Consider the following 18,252-nt stretch of genomic DNA (forward strand, 5'->3'; position numbering starts at 1 on the left):
TTGTGGTCATGAACTAATAATTAGTATTTTCAACTTTCGAAGTGAGTGACTATATCAAGTGGGGTATCATATGAAAGGTCTTCATTTATGCATTCTAAAACAGATTCTTATTTATTTTTATGTATCATAGTTTTTGAATTATCATGCAAAATGTCGAAAAAATACGACTATAGTACGGAACCCTCATTGCGCGAGTCTGACTCGCACTTGGCCGGTTTTTTTAAACTGGTTGTGACACACAGGCAGAAAGACTGGACGAAACTATCTTATACCTGCTTAACTATGGAAACATGCTAAAGATGAATAAAGTAATATTACCTGTAAGAGGACGCCGGAGTGCGAGTCCACATTGGGCCACGGGTTCTTCACCTTGCCGAGCTCGGTCAGGATTGGAGGCACAACCTTGTACACCGCTGCCACCAGCTTGAACATCGGGTCGTTGGGCAGGTGCTTCAGTGCGAACTCGCGTTGACAAGTGTACCTAGTCGTATCATAGGTTCAGGTTATACTTCTATACTTCTGACGCTCTTCTCCATACAAACACCATCATCATCATCATGAGCAACATATTGCCGGCTCATTACAGACAGTGGCATGCACAGGTTCTTTTTTTTTTTTAAGAATATTAACCATGTTAAATGACTAATATTCCCCTTTCCTCTCCAAGTAAGCGTCAGGCTTGTTCTGCGAGTAGGTATTAGTTAGGTAGGAACCTGTTTACTGGCAGGTCATAATGAAACATATACAACTGGGGTAAGCAGTGCATTTATGCCTCTATGACCTGTACGCCACTGATTACAGAGCACGGGTCTCCTCTCAGAGTGAGAAGGGTTTAGGCCACGTTGGCAAAGTGCGGATTGGTAGACTTCACAAGTTGATTGCCTTGTTACTCGTTTACCGTTACCATGGTTACGAGTTACCATAGAGACGGTCAATTTGATTTATGCAAGGAATAAGCCCAATATACCGTCAAAATCGGCGGTATAGGACTATCTCGTATATCTATCTAAGGTTAAGTATTTGGAGAAATGAAAATTTGGTTATCTGAGAGTAATTTACGACTTTATCCTGGGTATAAAATGTATTCCATGTTGGTGAAATTGTCCCTTAGTAAGTTTTTGAACAATAAAAAAAAGCGAGTATGGTTTAATTCAAATATGCGTTTGCGTAGGGACCCTGAATCATGGAGTCCGAGTGCTAAATAATTCTTATGAGACATTTCACCGTGGTTAATTGCCTTACACGGTGACAGATGGGCTTACTTATTTTTGCGCAAAGGGTCATCCTGGCTGTTCAGCGCGGAAATGCAGACAGTTTTCTTGACACCATTCTACACAGTCATGATTTGTTTAGTAACTAGTCAATTTAAAAAAAAACAATGGTCAAATAAAGGCGCGAACCCATTCCATGTTCTAGCGTTTCAAATTTGGATTTTTTTTTGAATGAGGAAGCAATGCTTTGATAAGTGTCGGTGGAAGGTCGATTCCTTACCTGGGGTCAGTCTTCCTCAGCACAGCGTGGCCGTAACCGGGCACAACCTGGCCGGACTTGAGCGTCTTCCAGATGAACTCTTTGAGCCCGTCCTCTGTGAAGTTGTCGCCAACTTGCTTGCGGAGTTTCTCCAACCAGATCAGCACCTGATTTCATACATTTATATTACTACACCGAGTTAAGGCAGTTGGCCGACCGCCGACGATTAGCGAGCTAAAAACCAGAAGCGCGTTAGCAAGCTACGAGAAGCAAGTGTGTAGATGGGATAATTTTGTCGCGAAAATGCACTTTCCACTAGTTGGTCGCTACGCTATGAGCGAGTGTAAGGCTGAGATTCATAGAGCGCTCGCTCAGACTTGAGACACTGTTAAAACGAGACAGAGCTATACCGTTGACCTAGAATCATAAAAATTGACAGGTAGATAGGTCTTATAGCAGTTACAGAGATTTTTGTCTATTTCATTTGTATGGGATTTTGTAACAGAGAGAGCGCAATACTAACTTCTTTCCGCGGATAGGGTATAACAATTTGTCTGTTGCATGGCGGTAGCAGTGTTACACATATCATGCGGCCCGAAGAATTTGTAGGGAGTCAAGAAGGCGCCCCGGGAAAGAGCCACCGAGCAACTACCGAACGGGCGCCCTCTCACATTTTAACCGCGAGGTTGGTGGGGCCATGGGAGGTGGTGGGTTGTATACAGTAGGTAAGTTAAGTTTTCATCAACAAGTTTTAATTTAAAATATATATTTCGATCTATTAAATATTTTAGTTATTATGTACACAAATATTTTGACGTTTATTTCAACTTACCTCCTGGTTAGCCAATCCGTGAAGAGGGCCAGCCAAGCCATTGAGTCCAGCAGCGAATGATAGGTAAGGATCGCTGAGGGCTGAGCCAACCAAGTGGGTTGTGTGCGCTGACACGTTGCCACCCTCGTGATCACTGGAAAAGAAAAGTTTACCTATTATATACGAGTAAAACATTCGAGTAGCCGACATAGCTCAGCGGATTGCGAACCTGAACCAGCAATGGGCAGGGCACCCTGAGTGAAGCCGGGGTGGGCGAATTTAATTACACTCAATCCCAGGAAAGAAGTTGGTATAGCTCTCTCTGTGTTACGTAATCCCATACATATATATGATAGAGACAAAAATATCAGTGGGCGCTAACCATTTTGATACACCAACCAATCACAAACTGTTTTCTAATTGAATTTCGAATGTTTTTGAAAACATGTTTGCGATTGCTTGGCGTATCAAAATAGTTAACGTCCACAAAAAATTTTGTCTCTATCATTAATGAATTATGAAAAATAAATATAAATAAATTGGTTGGTGTATCAAAACGATTAGCTCCCACTAAGATTTTTGTCTCTATCATTTGTATGGGACTATGTAACAGAGAGCGCTAAACTAACATCTTTCCACGGATAACGTAGTTATTAGTTACTTCCACAAAGCGGCAGTGTTATCAATGTTGCCTATCGAGTATGCGATAAGCTTATCATTTGCACCGGAGCACACATTATTCCTTGCAGCCGAAGTGACATATTTTACAGATTATCGAGTACTTGTCATTCTCACTCACTTTATTTTATTTTATTCGTTTATTTGCAATCAACAGCGATACATACAATATAATTTAACATAATAACAGACTGAAAATAAGGCCAAATAGGATTACAATTTTTTACAGATTACTTACGCTTTATCGCTATTTACTTGACTTTGACTCGATATTCTATCGTAGGATATTAAATTGTATCCGCTTTATAACAAAAACTAGAACAGTTTAAGTAACAGATTATTGGCAGTTTTCTTATTATTTCTACGGTGATGGTACTATGTCAGAAGTGCCAACGAGTTTACACAAGTTCCCACAAAAACTGTACTAAGTATCAACTCTATAGGATAAATACGAATGTACAAGTATAAATTTTTATATTTATATATATACAGAAATAAGATACAGATTAAGAAAGTGCCAGAACAAGCTATAAAATGAAACCGCAATTAATATTTTAATTCTGAGTATGAAAACGTGAGGGTATTTGAAACATCTTATTATCTCTTTCGCACTCCCACGCCAAACAGTGGTGACGTCACGGCTTGGGTTGCACATGGGTTGCACAATACGGTATTTGACAGCTAGTCAAATCAGTAACTTTTTATCAAGCGTCAAAACGCGCGCTTAGTATGCAAGATTCTATGAAATACCGGTGTGTGACGTCGCAATCATTTGACGTGCTTTTTTTAGTTTAATCGATAATTTAAAATGGTTATTACACTTAAAACCAACAAAGGACGTAGATTTTACGTATTTTGGCAGACCCTCTATTTAATAATCACTGAGAAACAATTTATTTTTGATGTAGTCAAATACCCAATTCCTGTCTTGATTTTTTTTTCTGACTGAGCTTCTTGGTAACTTTTTCATGAAAATAATAAAAACCAAAATAGAGGAAACTAGGACCCATACTCTATAAGAAATTGGCTTCGGCAATATGCCTAAAACTTTGGCTGATATGAGAGTCCCTCTTCCGCCATGCTTTAGTTTTTGTTTAAAAAATCGGGAAAAATTAATTTAAATTATCGAGCATTATTTCTAATACGAGCTGATGCTCGCGATTTCATCCGCAAGGATATAGGTTTTTAAAATTCCGTAGATATAGGTTTTTCTTAGATTTTCCGGGATAAAAAGTAGCCTGTCACTCCCCAGGCCTTTAACTATACCCATGCATAAAATCACGTCAATCCGTTGCTCCGTTGCGACGTGATTGAAGGACAAACGAATAAACAAACACATATTCGCATTAATAATATGGTTAGTGGTATTGTTTAAACCTTGAAACGTTGCATGATAAATTTTGCTTATCATAACAAAATCCAATAAAATTCACGGCTACTGATAAACCTACATTGTTAGTACCATTTTAATTTAACACAAGTTATTTACAACAACCACATTATTACTAGCAAATATAATGAAATTACACTTGCTTTCGTTTGCAAAATGATTTTAATCTTTAAGAACAAAATCGCAAAGCATTTGTTATGATAATTCAATTTTAATTTCAAGAATCAAATAGAATTAAGTCCTGATGGCCTAACATGCGCCCCGCGAGAAAATTTTGTCTAGCATTATCTCGTGTTTTTTCATACAAATAAGACGAGTAAATGCGTAGACAAAATTTTCTCGTGGTGCGCATGTTAGGCGTGCTGGTGAACACGCTAAAAGTTTTAGATTTAAACCTGTCAAACCGTGTCTGTCCTTTTCATATTACGTTGATAGGAAAAGGATGCGAATACTCTAAAATTTGTGATCAGAATTAGTACCTACCATTATCGATACGTAAATAGCGAGATAAGAGTGAGTTAAAACAGCCTACTTTTAGTTTTTTACGTAAAATTGGTTCTTATAAGTTATAACACATCAAGTACCTACTTCTTTTTTCAGTAAAGTAATAGGTATCTTATAGGCAATCCACGCTCTAACCTAGACCTCATCATCGATTTTTATTAGGCACGATTTTCGTCAAGCGCAAACCTATCTCACAATAGAAACAGTAAAGCGCTATTTATCTAACAATGCATCAATGTTAACTATCAGGAGACATAATATTAGTTCTAATAGAAATGCTTTATAAGATTAATCAGAGAACTAGAGTGAGGGAACTCTCGGTTTAATCCGAATCGACATGTCAAATATTAGGCTATGGTTTTTTTTGTGATTATTAATACTGTTTGATTTTTTAATGAAAATATTACAATAAAACTCAAAGCATGCCTTATCTAATTACTATACAAATCATGCCCGCGTGGAATGGTGCCAAGAATACTGGCTGCATTTCCGCGCTGGACAGCCAGGCTGATCCGCTGCGCAAAAAATGAGCCAGCCCTTCTGTCACCAGATGAGGCTATTAGACGCGGTGAAATGTCTCGTAATTTTTTTTTAGCACTAAGTCTCCACGGCAAACGGAACAAAAATGTAACTCTATAAGGCTATGGTAACTTATAATCAAAGAAAAATAGGACTACTTTAGGGCTACCTGAATCAAATGCCAACATTTGACTCCTGCCAGTGATGTTGAAGCATCGACAAGTTAGGAGTTCTCTAATTGTTGTGAACTGCAGCTTAACTATGATATAACCACAGTTTGTTCACTTATTGCTGTTGTTCATTTCAAGGCCATATAGTCTATATATATATACCCTTACATATATATATAATATATATATATATATATATATATATATTATATATATATATATATATAACAGGAAGAGGTGACTGACTGACTGATCTATCAACGCACAGCTCGAACTACAGGACGGATCGGGCTGAAAATTGGCATGCAGATAGCTATTATGACGTAGGCATTCGCTACGAAAGGATTTTTGAAAATTCAACTCCTAAGGGGGTGAAATAGGGGTTTAAAATTAGTGTAGTCCATGCGGACGAAGTCGCGGGTATAAGCTAGTTCAGGTATAATTTACCAGGTATAGTATAATGTAACATAGAAGTAACATAGTATTATTTACTATACAAGTATGACTCGCAAGCACATCAATACAAATAATGCTTAGGTAGTAACACAAATAATCGGATTAGAATTAAATCAATCAGTAATCTGTTGACAAGTTACTAAGCAACGTTGTATTTGTCGATTGTCTTTCTGTCAAATAACAATGTATAATAATGGTATTAATTAACTTATCGGCTGATTACAGATAGAATAAACATTGAAACCCGATGTTCTTACCTTGGTTCAAAATAAGGTGCATGCTTGCACGAAAATGAATTATCATGTCCTATCTAAACTCATTAGTGATGGTTTAAATAAATAGGTCTTAGTTAAACGATTTAAACATGCAACCATATGATGATCTAACGCTTATTTTCTTTGCTGCAATTGATAACCAAATTACGCAGTAGTTTTATTTTTGTATCTGTTTTCTTTAAAAATATACGAACCAAGAAGAAATCATGTTGCTAAACGTTTAATATGAATAAGAGTTACATAGTATTATGCCGATGGTCTTCTCATTTGAAACGCATAGTAAGCAGTAATATTCTACGCGTTGACACGTGTATTCTCATAACGATACGCTATACACAACACCCACACATACGGAGAGGTGGGGAATGCGTTGTGACGTCACATAGCTATTTCTAACAGTCCTGGAGAAAAAAGAACTAGTCATTTGAGTGTCAGACAACGCGCATACATACGTACGTGTTACGTGGGCTAATTGCTAGTTGATAAAAACTCGTCATTGGAAAATTTTTAATCTTACAGCTCTTATAATTTAAAATCTTTACAAATCTTATAGTTAAAATGGCTGTGATAGAGGGATAGACGGATCGACAGACTGGACGAAACTATAACGATTCCTTGTATAACGGAACCCTAAAAAATGGTATTTCACGGCGAGGCCAGTTCAAGCGCAACAAATTCGCACATGGCAGACGTGTAAACAATACGTGCAAGTTGCAAGGATGGAGATGGGGTCAACTAGCACATTGCAAAGATTAGCGACATCAAACAGAAAATGACAAATAGGTAGACACAGTTCGTTTCACGTAAAATGACATTGTACCTGCGCAGTAAGCGATTTATCCATCTATACAGCTCGTATTAATTTGTTCAGTCAACCCTTAATTGGCTGGCTTGAAGGTAAGATCAGTAAAACCATATACCCATAGTACCCATACCCAGATAATATATCCCTTCTACTATCAGCCAGCGGTCTTTTTACGAGAAACGGATTGTATAATGTAAAAATCAAATATTTCGCAGTGCATCATAATATAATATAGCATGCATCATATAAATATATTAGGTACACACCAAAAATTTATTAATATGTCTTGAGTAGTCTTTAATATCTATATATTAAAAGGAAAAGCTGACTGACGGATCTATAAACGCACAGCTCAAAGTAATGGACGGATCGGGCTGAAATATGCGTGCAGATAGCTATTATGCGTAGACATTCGCTAAGAAAAGATTACTTATATTTTGAAAGTTCAAACTCTGAGGGGGTAAAGTAGGGGTTTGAAATTTGCGTAGTCCACACGGACGAAGTAGCGGGAATAAGCTTGTTAAAGTATAAAGCGGCATTATAATGTAAAACTAGCTGATGCCCGCGACTTCGTCCGCGTGGTTAGGTTTTTACAAAATCCCGTGGGAATTCTTTGATTTTTCGGGATAAAAAGTAGCTTATGTCACTGTCCAGGTCTTTATCTATACACATGCAAAAAATCACGTCAATCCGTTGCACTGTTACGACGTGATTCAAGGACAAACAAACACACTTTCGCATTTATAATAAGGGTACTGATAAATCGCTAGGTCTAGAACCATGAGATTTTTCATGTAGGTACTATATGTAACGTAGAGCCTCACTAAGAAAGAATTTTGAGTAATTGCAACGGTCTATAAATAACGGAATTCATGTGGACAGACTCACGGGTTTCAGAATTTAGGAGGAAAATGTAATGAACTACAAACATCGATATAAATGACAAGATATGCCCAAGCGAACGAAATTTTTCACGGTTTTGGAACCAAATAAATCAGCGCCACCTCTTAGATACTAATGAACGACCCGTTTGAATTCCAGACGTCACTGAGGTTGCATTGGTGCTAAATAAATATTTTAGGACCAACGAATCGGTGCCATTTTGCTTGTTCAATGGCCCTGTCCTTACGAGTATATAAGTCAATGACTACAAAAGACAATAAATCGCTGGCCACGACTGTCACGTTGTCGCATGACTTCGTTAAATGACGTCACCGTTCACGGTTACAAAGACAAAAGGTTACGTAAAAGAATACATCATAGTTATATTCACAGAAAATTCTTTAAATAAATTATAGTAATCGTTGAATTCTTCAGCCGTTTTAATCTTTATTTTATTACTAGATGATGCCCGCGACCTCGTCCGCGTGGATTCGTGTTTTTTGAAATCCCGTGGGAACTCTTTAATTTTCCGGGATAAAAAAGTAGCCTATGTCCTTCCCCGCAGTGGCGTGCAAAGTATATAAGCTTAAAAGCTCAGCATACCCTGGCTTACTCTGGTAAAGCTCTGGCATTTTGAATCTACAAATGATTGGAATCTTTTTTAAAAAGAATTGAAAATTCATCAAATAGCTCGCCGCGCCTTGCAATAAAATTATAGCACTATCACAATCACGGTCGCGGTAGGTGTAAGCTTAGCCCATTAGCCGATGAACCTTGAGTGAACGCCATCTATCGGTACTATCAGTCCTCTCCCATGACTCGGACGACGAGACGCGTCATCAGAGGCAAAATCCAGTTGTGCTTTTACTCACACATCCACGCTTACACGTATAGTAATATTACGCAACTCTACGGTCTAGATGTGTGAGACATTTCTCCTAGAATTTGTTAATGTGTGCGTCAAATGACCCCTTTTTGACGGGCGAAATAAGCACGACTTCTGTCCAATCACAAGAGAGTTCAATACCGCGCAGAGTTTAAATTCGTAAGTACATGAGTTTTTAATCTAGTACAATCAAAATAAGTAGCTATATTTATTATAATTCTATACTTTTTCAATTTAATTAATTTATTGATATTATTTTCCATAAATTTGAGTACGGTTTAGATTCTAAGATAAAGCTTGCCAGTTTATGTTTCTAACGTAAATTCAAATAAATAAACCAAAAGTCGTACTATTTAAAAGAATAAAAGATTTAAAAGCATTATGCCTTTTATTGATAATTGCAATCGTTCTTTAAAAATTAAATACTATTTCCTGCAAAATAAATAATAGCTTTTATGAATAATTCAATTTTTAAGGAGATTTTTGGTATATTTTGGCATAAAAATCTCTTATTACTCCATCTTGTTTGTTTCTAATCGTTCAATGTGCAGTGTTTTGTTTTTTTTTGGTGAAAAATAGAGTTTTTGTGGATATAACTACGTGAAGTAAATAAAATCCAGTTAGTTTTGTGATTTTAAAAGTGTGTATAAAGGTTTATTTATAGAATACTTATTACTTATTTGGAAAATGGAAGTTTATTCATGTGAAGTTTGTGATGGCGCTGTGTGTTTACAAAAGGTACTTAGACAAAACTTTGTTTCTTTTCGCTTTAACGTAAAATTAGAAATTATTCGCAAAGGAATACTTCACACACCTTTAAGAACATTATAGAGTACTCTCAGGCATGCAGGTTTCCTCACGATGTTTTCCTTCACCGTTAAAGCGAGTGATATTTAATTACTTAAAACGCACATAACTCCGAAAAGTAAGAGGTGCGTGCCCGGAATCGAACCCTCGACCACCGATTAGAAGGCGGACGTCATAACCACTAGGCTATCACGGCTTAAAGTAGTATGTATCATCAATCAATTTTTTTTTTTAATTTAATTTTTTTTTTTTTTAATTTTTTAATTTTTTTTTGCGATGCATTCCCCATGCATACCCGGGGCTCCGGGCCTGTGCACGCCACTGCTTCCCCGGGATATAAGCTAACTTTGTACCAAATTTCGTCAAAATCGGTTAAAGGGTTGAGCCGTGAAAGGCTAGCAGACAGACAGACAGACACACTTTCGCATTTATAATATTAGTATGGATAATCCATACATTAATGTGAAAGTGTGTCTGTCTGTCTGGTATCTTTTCAGGAGCCAAAATCGATTAAACGGATCTGCCCATCCGTTTAATCGATTTTGACGAACGGTACAAAGAAAGTTTGCATCCCGGGGATGGACATAGGCTAGCTTTTTTATCACGCTAAATCAAAGAGTTCCTGGGATTTTTAAAAACCTAAATCCGCTTGAATGAAGATGTGGGCACCATCTAGTTATTCTATTTTCTTATCTAACTGAATGAATCAAAATATATAAAAGGAAAAGGTGACTGACTGACTGACTATCAACGCACAGCTCAAACTACTGGACGGATCAGGCTGAAATTTGGCATGCAGATAGCTAATATGACGTAGGCATCCGCTAAGAAAGGATTTTTGAAAATCAACACCTAAGGGGATGAAATAGGGGTTTGAAATTTGTGTAATCTACGCGGACGAAGTCGTGAGCATAAGCTAGTATAAATTAAAAGGCAATAAAGTATCTTCAAGAAGGTTATACACATTTCCGCCCAGTGACCTTCAAATATAAGACTAACGATTGCAGAGTACAATAAAATTAAGTACATGGAAGTAATTTAAATAAATTGTAAGAAAATTAAAAACTAATTAGAATAAATTAGTATTTACTAAGGTTTTAATGTTGAAAAATACATAATTTTTTAGGGTTCCGTACCTCAAAAGGAAAAACGGAACCCTTATAAGATCACTTTGTTGTCTGTCTGTCTGTCAAGAAACCTACAGGGTACTTCCCGTTGACCTAGAATCATGAAATTTGGCAGGTAGGTAGATCTTATAGCTGACATTTGAAGAAAAATCTGAAAACCGTGAATTTAGGGTTAGATCACACAAAAAAAAAATTGTTATCATGAACTAATAATTAGTATTTTCAACTTTCGAAGTGAGTGACGATATCTAGTGGGGTATCATATTATGAAAGGTCTTAACCTGTACATTCTAAAACTGATTTTTGTTTATTTTTATGCATCATAGTTTTTGAATTATCGTGCAAAATGACGAAAAAATACGACTGTGGTGCGGAACCCTCATTGCGCGAGCCTGACTCGCACTTAGCCGGTTTTTTAATTGTTAGGCCGCGATTACACCCATAAGTTTCACTCACGTAAGTAGCTCACGTATTTAATTGACAACAAAATTACTAACGCAAATGTAATTATAAGTGTTTACATTAGTAAATTTGTCGTTAGTAAAGTTAAAAAGGCTATAGTTAAAACTTTGCAATGACAGGTGTAAAACGAAGATAAGCCTATCATTTAAATTTACCTAATAGGATTCCAAAAACAATTTATAGAATATAAAATCCCCTGGGAAAAATAAGGTTCAAAGATAAATAAGCAGCTTTCATCTTAACTGTTGTATCATTTTAAAGTTAAGGTAAAATTTACCTTATCTTATCTTATCTTTAGTTTACTTTGAGCTCATAATTGGAAGAAATGTTAGTGAATACCTTCAAGGCAAGAGTGAATAGGCATCTTGTAGGCAAGCGCGCTCGGGCCTCCAACCTAGACTTCATTATTGTTCCGTTTCTCAGGCATTATTGTCATCAGGCAGGCGCAACCCTATATCTCAATAAAAAGGCTAATTTTGAAAATTTTACTCATAGAGCCTCGATAGCTCAACGTTTAAAGGAGCGGACTGAAATCCGTACCTACTAATATTGTCGTACCTACTTAGGAGTAGGTACGACTAAGCGTAAAGCCTGTGCTAGGGCACAGGCTTTACGCTTAGTCGGAGGGAAAATTAGAAACAGCGTTGGCTTATATTTGAAACTTACCTGTGAATGGTAAGGTAGAGCCTCATGAGTTCCGTGAACTGCGGGTCGTCGAAACCGAGCATATTGCAGTAGTTGGCGGACCAGTCCTTGCTGTCGTCAATGGCACCGATTCCTTTGCCGTCGCGGTATGTGTTGCGGTAAATGGTAGCAGCTACCACTGGTAGTTTGGCGATTAGGTTCATTGTGTCTTCGTAAACGTACTGTTGAAATAATAACAGAAATATTAATGGGAGCCGTATTGGCTAGTGCAGATTGCAGAGCAGAGATTCGAAAACGAACCGTACATTGTCGCTAGTTGCCACCAACGAAGCTGTTTAATGAAGACATGTGCCTCCAATACAATTAATAACAGCATCAATGATAAATAAACAAAAATCACTCTATTTAATGAGGAATAAAGTTCAATTTTTATTGGCAAACTATTGAATCATGGAATTATGTTATAATAACTTATTCATATTAATTCTTTTGGTTTGGTTGCAATTTTTAGACTTTAATCAATCTTGAAATTTTTACCCATTCCACCATCGCCCAACGCACCTCAAGAAGTTTTCACTTAAAAAAATTATTTGTGAAGCTATAAGGTCTGATACTAACCTCCCAGTATTTGGACTTGTGTACGCCTTCGCTGTAAGCCTGTGCGAACTTGGACTCGCTGTTTAGGGCTGTCACTGCGGCCGAGAATTGCGACATAGGATGCAGTTTGCTGGGCATGTTGTTTAGCATTGTCACTACATGGGCCGGGAGTTCAGCCCTGTGGAAAAAAATCAAAATCAAATCATTTATTCAAATTGAGTATCATTTTTCACTTTTTGATTGTCAATCTGTCACGTTTCACGTTTCAAATATTTGTGTTATGGCCTAAGAGCCAGTGCGTTCCAGACTTTCGATACTTTATCTTAGAAGAAAGTTTCTTTGCGTATTGTCTGCAACACTGGAAGGAACGTTCGTTTGGATCATGGTGGTTTTGGGAGAAAACCGGTTTATACTTTGACGTAAGATTTTTTACACCTTAGAATGTAGAAATCACGTCATGCATTACCAAACACTTAGTATCATGGCAACCCCCTACCAGACACCCTTGAAGATTAAAAGTTTAAGGGTGTCTGGCAGGCAGTTGCCATGACACTGATTGTCTGGCAATGCATGACGTGATTTCTAATACTATTCCGAAGAAAATATACAAAAATAACCTTTTAATACTTTTACGTAGAGTTTTTTACACCTGTATTACCTGTTATGATCCATGATCTAAACAAACATCCAAACAATCGTTCCTCCCAGTGTTGAACCCAATACGCAGAGAAACTTTCAGCTTTTATAAAATAAACAAGGTCTTGCACGCGCTGGCTCTCTCTCTATTACAAACTACGTATCTTCTACATTAATGCAAACCTGTGTAACGTACATGCTATTTAACACTTAGGTCGCATTACCTATTTATGTAACGTGAAATGTGTGCTGAGTCGTTGTCTCTTATGTCTTCAATCTACTTCGTGGAAAACGTACAACAAACTATAAACAAGCGGATGCCTTACGAGACATCGTGTGTATGCACGAGCCTTAAATTAACTCGGTCATTCAAGTAACCTTAGCACGAGTTTATATAGTAGTCGAAAAAGAAACTCGATGTGTAAAGAAGTAGACGTCACTTTGCGGAAGTCCATGAAACAAGGAACTACATATAAGCTTAATTTACCATGATCCGCTGAAACTGCTCTGCTGAGGATGCTCTGGAGTCAGAGTGAAACGTGCGTCGAGTGTATTGCTTGCTTTTCGTACTAAACACGTACAAAAAGTAAGACAGTGCGTATCGTATACCTTACATATTTATCTGTTTCATATCAGCATATTAACCTTACAGTTCCTTGTTTTCGCGATAGAACTACAGTCGCTAAACGTCTTATAATAACAGAAGTATAGAAAGATTTTTATGTCACAAAATATTTAATTCTTAGTATCGAAACACAAACACCATCAAAGATTTCGAGATGTGCATCATGCAAACTCCTACTAGGGGTACTGGTCGTATCAAATTGTTTTGATCTTGCATTATTTTATTACGGTGATGACTACAAATTGGACAAGTGTATGTGAGTCATAATATCGTCGTCGCAAGATTTTTTCGTTCCCAAGATTTGTGATAAACAAGTAAATGTAAAGGAAAAACAAGTTCAAATCAGGACTTATTCTCTAATCTAATCAGGGGAAAATTCAGGATGAGACAGGAAGGTGATATCACAAGAACTCAGCCTTTTTAAAAGTTTCTAAACGATATTTCTTTTCACTTATGGCGCTGAAGCGTGGACACTGGCAAGGGGCTTGATCTACCAATTTAAAGTTGTTCAGCGAGCTATGGAGAGGGCTATGTTAGGACACACTCGTAAGAATAAGATTTGAAATGAAAGTTCTAGAGTAGAGACAGCTAATAAGTAAGCGTAGTGTGGGGGCACCCTCCAGTATGGTATAAAGAAGATGACGAGAACCGGATGTGGTTGTGTGGGCGGTGTGCGTGCAGCCTACATATGTTTAGCAGTGGACGTCTGCAAGCTGAAATGATGATGATGACGAAACAAACTTCGGGTCTAGCATCCTTCGGGCCAAATATACATCTACTTGGCGTACTTGAACGTTCGCAGAGTACTATTAGCACAGATTGCAGTAAAGTGCATAACTAGTGATTTATAAAAAAGTTGCATGTTAAAAGTTTCTTACCTCTGTGCCCACTCTTTAGATAGAGCTTTAGCCTGTGCTTCGGTGGGAATGTCGCCTGTTACAAGGAGCCAGAAGAGACCTTCTGGCAAGGGTTCCTGCCCCCCCTTGGCTTTGGGCAGTTGCTGTTGGCACTCGGGTATAGAGAGTCCACGGAAACGGATGCCCTCATCTGGGTCTAACACTGAAGTTTCCCATACCAAGCCTTTGATGCCACGCATGCCACCGTACATCTGTTGGAGAAATAAAGTTCATGTTATGACTATTCACTATACACGGACTCAGCAAGGTTACGAAGTTCCTGAAATTGAAGTAAAAAAAAAAGTCAATTTTTCATTCGGATAAGGATAGCATTATTATATTTTAGACCTGTCAGTTTAGTTTGGGGATTGTGTACTAGGCTACTAGCAAATTTGCTCTATTGTCATCCAACCAAAATTTAGCCGAGGAGAACCAACGAAGCATGATGCGTGACTGTGGAACGTAGAATAATTTGATCTGTTGACGCTATCATGAGTAGTAACAGCCGGAGAAATAACAGTCCGAGATACAGCCAAACAAGTGAGCTTGACACAGATCCAAGAAGAGAAACAGTTGAGGGAGTTTGAAAGAAAGAACACCAGGCAGAATTACCAGGCCATGTCTGTTACGACTCAATGGATTCTGGAGGGTCAATCTTCTATATATATAACTAACACTAAGAAAGGATGTTTGGAAGTTCAATCCCTGTAGGGGATGGAAGTCTGTATGAAAGTCCATCATTTTTAAAGTTTCATAGATGAAAATTGGTATTCAAGCTTTCGGTTAAAAATAAAAAAGGTGTATTTTATGATTTTTGAAAATATTACTACCACGGCGTTAAAGAGGGGATGAAAGTCCGTCATTTTTCAAGTTATTCTCAATAAAATTGGTATTTGTGTTTTCGGTTACAAATTAAGAAGTAGGTATTTCAGAATTTTTGGAAATTCCACTCCCACGCCAATTTCCTTGATTCCATCCGAGCGAAGCTAGTCAGTCAGTTTTTTTTATAAATTCAGAATACATGACTCCTGTTGCAAACCTTGCATTCTAATTTTTAAACATACAATAGATGGTTACAAAATACCGAGGACTTTAAATATATATAGTATTTAGAGTGAACTCGAGCAGAGTGAACTAGAGTGAGAGGACCCTCTATTTGATCTTGAATCGACCAAATGTCAAATATTATGCTATGGTGACGTGAAACCTAAGGAAAATAAGGCTACTTTAGGGCTACCTAGCGTAAAATGTACTAACATTTGATGCCTGCCAGTGACGTCGAAGCTTAGGCGTTTTGTTAGAATTAACGGTCGTGAACTGTGCTATAGCTCCATTTGATTCCAGTTAGAAGGACGATAGTTAGCAAACGTTCCAATGTAGGTAACCTTGACCCCATGGCATCCTTATAAAGTTAATGTGCACATTGTATATTTTTAAAAACAGAGGTTATTTTAGCGATAAAAACGTTCCTGCCTTCATAACCCAGCATTTTCCTTGTGCATAAGTAAGTAATCGGGACATTTTAAGGTCATTTGCAATTTGTCTGAAAACTCGTCACACTTTTAAATTAGACTTCATCTAATTTCAGTTAATCACTTGAAGTCGACACGAAACGGCATCCAGAATAATAGAATTATTATGGCTGAACATTTCAAGAACAATGGTGATTCGAGTTTATTATTCGTAGAGGGCTCAGGACGGTGCTTTCTTCACACAAACGTAGGAGGGTAATTACTACATTATTTGATACTGCACGCTCAAAACGAAGTATTATATCGATTAATCTTGTCATTATCTAGGTTTATTGATATATGAAACATTGAAAAAATATTGATTTCAAAGTTACGAGCCTCAAATTATTCCTATTTTAACACTAAATTTATGACAACTTTGGATGTAAATAAATAAGATTAGGGGTATGAAAATTCTACAGAAATTTAACAATAGACATAGTTTATTTATTCATTAGTTGAAATAACTATACTTTGCAAACATAAACTCAGTAGTTTTTTCTCAGAAATACTTTTCCTAAACCTTTGATTTCAGTGAAAATCATCGTGCCTCTCACCTTTCTCATACAATATCAAGTGAAAAGCAAACAGATTCGGTTGAGCGTACTGCGTCACCTTAAATCTTAATTTTTCACCAATATCGTAGTGTTGTGTGTCAAATATCCTACTCACCATGTCAACTGTGACTTCACCGACTTTGGTAGATCCATGTTTCTTCCGGAACTCGCGGATCTTTTCTTGCTCTTTCGGGATCTTTTCTTGGAGGATGCTTTTCAGATTGGTCTGCTCCGCACTGAGACCTCTCAGCAGGATAGATGCGGTCGGGCATGCTTTCTGTGGGACAAAGAAAATGGTAAAATAATCTATTAAGAATATTTTTAGCATTAGTCCGTAATAATACATTTGAGCTAAACAAATGCCGGCACGATAAATGCTTATTGCAAAAGCACTTTATTTACTTTTAACATCTGTATCTAAACATAATTTAATGTTTAGGTACAGATTTATAATAAAGTAAGCATAACTAAGCGGCAACTATTATAGAGTAACAAGTTTTTAATAAACAAATTCCAAACAATTTTGGAGTTTTTATACATTTACTATTTTGATATGATGTTTTATAACGATATGAACTACTTATAAAATCGAATCGAATAGGTGTCGATTATCGACCGTTTGGATTGTTGATTGCCCGCAATATTTGGCTTCCGATGACGCCATTGGATATGCAAAGTGATATTTGTTGGCTCGTATCTTCGTGAAATTATGGTCGGTGAAAGTAGTGTGTTCTTTAAAAACATTAAGTGATCCTTTATATTATATTAAACGATACTTATGCTAATCTTCTTTAATGTGTCATGGCAAGAAACCATCGGATCAGTTTGAATAACATCTTGAATTGACACGAAGTAATATAGTCAGCTATGCCTACAGCATTTTTATCAGACCTGCAATTATACAGTTTTTACCTTGTGCCACTTTCATATCTAACTTTTATTTGCGAAGCGCATACAAATAAAAAAAAATTAGGTGAAAACATCACTTGGCTGTTTGTTAATCTTGGAAGGAAATTATTCAACATGGCGGGCTCGTTTTCCCTTAGGAACAGAAACTAACAGTGACTCAACGACTATGCCCTCGCAACGATGAATATTTTATTGTATTCTGCTGAACTCTATCTACACTTTTATAATAAGTACCTACTACACAAACAATTTGGAAGGCGCCTTAATAAGAAATAAGAAACGCAACAGATGGACTGAACGGAATTATAAGGAACTAGAAACTACTAGATGATGCCCGCGACTTCGTCCGCGTGGATTTAGGTTTTTAAAAATCCCGTGAGAACTCTTTGCTTTTTCGGGATAAAAAGTATCCTATGTCCTTCCCCGGCCATCCAATCTCTGTTCCAAATTTCGTCAAAATCGGGTGAACAGATGGGCCATGAAAGGCTAGCAGACAGACAGACACACTTTCGCATTTATAATATTAGTATGGATCTATGATCTAGACGGAAAAGTTCTCGGTAACGTATTAACACGTTCATAAGTATTACATAAGTAGGTATTTGTATTATTGGAAATCATTTCATGGTCATAG

At 37.1% G+C, this 18,252-nt stretch overlaps 1 protein-coding gene across 1 annotated transcript in view; it reads right to left on the reverse strand.

The window, feature by feature from the left end:
- Nucleotides 1-18,252, reverse strand: part of kdn (citrate synthase) — a 29,849-nt gene that overhangs the window by 3,422 nt on the left and 8,175 nt on the right. Inside the window, exons 2-8 of the mRNA XM_034983542.2 lie at nucleotides 16,825-16,986; nucleotides 14,624-14,853; nucleotides 12,506-12,662; nucleotides 11,909-12,108; nucleotides 2,303-2,435; nucleotides 1,492-1,637; nucleotides 319-481 (exon numbers count right to left, since the gene is read on the reverse strand). Of these exons, the coding sequence (XP_034839433.1) occupies nucleotides 319-481; nucleotides 1,492-1,637; nucleotides 2,303-2,435; nucleotides 11,909-12,108; nucleotides 12,506-12,662; nucleotides 14,624-14,853; nucleotides 16,825-16,986 (1,191 nt within the window). The remainder of the gene's footprint in view (nucleotides 1-318; nucleotides 482-1,491; nucleotides 1,638-2,302; nucleotides 2,436-11,908; nucleotides 12,109-12,505; nucleotides 12,663-14,623; nucleotides 14,854-16,824; nucleotides 16,987-18,252) is intronic.

This window comes from Maniola hyperantus, chromosome Z, assembly GCF_902806685.2.
Source record: "Maniola hyperantus chromosome Z, iAphHyp1.2, whole genome shotgun sequence".
NCBI classification, from domain to species: Eukaryota; Metazoa; Arthropoda; class Insecta; order Lepidoptera; family Nymphalidae; genus Maniola; species Maniola hyperantus.